Source organism: Aptenodytes forsteri, unplaced genomic scaffold, assembly GCF_000699145.1.
Source record: "Aptenodytes forsteri isolate BGI_AS27 unplaced genomic scaffold, ASM69914v1 Scaffold51, whole genome shotgun sequence".
Taxonomy (NCBI): domain Eukaryota; kingdom Metazoa; phylum Chordata; class Aves; order Sphenisciformes; family Spheniscidae; genus Aptenodytes; species Aptenodytes forsteri.
In genome coordinates, this window is record NW_008795495.1 from 4692372 (window position 1) to 4694212 (window position 1841).

Consider the following 1841-nt stretch of genomic DNA (forward strand, 5'->3'; position numbering starts at 1 on the left):
GCAGGGGGGTTGGACTAGACGACCTTTAGAGGTCCCTTCCAACCCAAACTATTCTGTGATAAGAGATTTGTTGTCTTCTAGATTACATGTCTTCTAAGAAAATCTAATTTTTGGTAAACATGCAAGGTAAAAATCTGACAGAAAACTCCAGAAATACAGTGCACTTTGCCTAAGAATCCAACACTTGACTGCATGACACGAGGTATTGGAAGTCATGATCATATTGCTTTCTAAAGAGAGCTCAGTGATAATATAATCCCTACAGCAAGTCCACACAGATAAAACTCTACTACTCATTCGATTATAATCGTCTCCTAAACATCCCCCACAGTCTCACAGTACAACTACACAGACAGGAATCATCTAGCCTCCTGACTTGCAACGTATTGCCCAGTATTACACTAAGGTCAATAGACAGGAGGACTTGGAAGAACAAGGTCAGGACTAAGTTCTCACACAATGCAGAGAGTAAGTGAAACAGTTATCCATCTTAATACAACATCTTAGTTCCTCCCTTTAATACAGCCCAGTAATGGAGTTTTCTTTACCAAAGATTTATATTTTTACAATAAAACTTTTCATAAAGTTATAGAAATACTGTATGAACCACTGCAATACTTTGCTATAGAAAAATATACGTATTAAAATACCTTTGGTAAATCCATGAAGCTTGGCCGGGCAGTTGAAATTAGCCCAAGTGTTTTCAGAGAGCAATTCACAAGCTGTGATAAAATATCACAAGCTGCTTCCGCAGATTCCTTGCTACTGTCCACCTTAAAACAAAACACATTTATTGTTCAGAAAACACTGCACCAAACACACTCTTTACAAAAAAGCAGAGTAGAGTAGATGTACTTTAACATTTTTTTCACTTCACCTTCTGAAATATGATGTCAAAAAAAACCCACAAGACACCTCATTGGGAATCCATCAATGTTACTCTTTTTTCCCCAAAAAGTACATACCAAAAATCCAAGATAATTTGCTATAAATTTACCACTCTCCTAAACACTTTGGTAAAATTTAGCATGGTGAGGGGTCAGCTAAACAGTTTGTTCCAAGATATTCAATCCACATCAAATAATAAGCAAGTGGAGGTTCATTTGGGTCCAGAGCCTACCCCACTTCCTCTTTACATTCCTCCTTATCAAAATGCGGGAATTCTATAAATCCTTTACTGTGTGAAAAAGCTGCTTCCTTTTATGGTGACTCAGCTCATAACATAGAGCTGCTGGAGAGTTAAGTGCATTATCATTTGAACCTATATGACTGGGCCTTCATCATTAATACCACAACAGATACGCAATGGATACTCTGAAAAAAAAAATCTTCATTAGTCATACATAACCGAATCACTTAATGCGCCTCCAGTAGATTACCCCCAACATTCAGATGTGCTTTCCGAATAACCTCTTATATATACAGTAGGCATGACAGCTTTGCAAACCTATGGAACAGCAAAAAAATTTGATCACAAGATCAATTTGAAGTCTACCATAAGCCATGCTACCTTGTCAGCAACTGATCTGTGTCCAACGAGTTCTGTAGAGGGACCTGGACAGGCTGGATCGATGGGCCCAGGCCAACTGTATGAGCTTCAACAAGGCCAAGTGCTGGGTCCTGCACTTGGGTCACAACAACCCCATGCAGCGCTACAGGCTTGGGGAAGAGTGGCTGGAAAGCTGCCTGGCGGAAAAGGACCTGGGGATGCTGGTTGACAGCCGGCTGAACATGAGCCGGCAGTGTGCCCAGGTGGCCAAGAAGGCCAATGGCATCCTGGCCTGTATCAGAAATCGTGTGGCCAGCAGGAGTAGGGAAGTGATCGTGCCCCTGTACTCGGC

At 41.2% G+C, this 1841-nt stretch overlaps 1 protein-coding gene across 1 annotated transcript in view; it reads right to left on the reverse strand.

The window, feature by feature from the left end:
* The window catches only part of FBXL3 (F-box and leucine rich repeat protein 3), a 15703-nt gene that overhangs the window by 11442 nt on the left and 2420 nt on the right, over positions 1-1841 (reverse strand). Inside the window, exon 2 of the mRNA XM_009281729.1 lies at positions 651-773. Coding sequence (XP_009280004.1) covers positions 651-773 — 123 coding nt within the window. The remainder of the gene's footprint in view (positions 1-650; positions 774-1841) is intronic.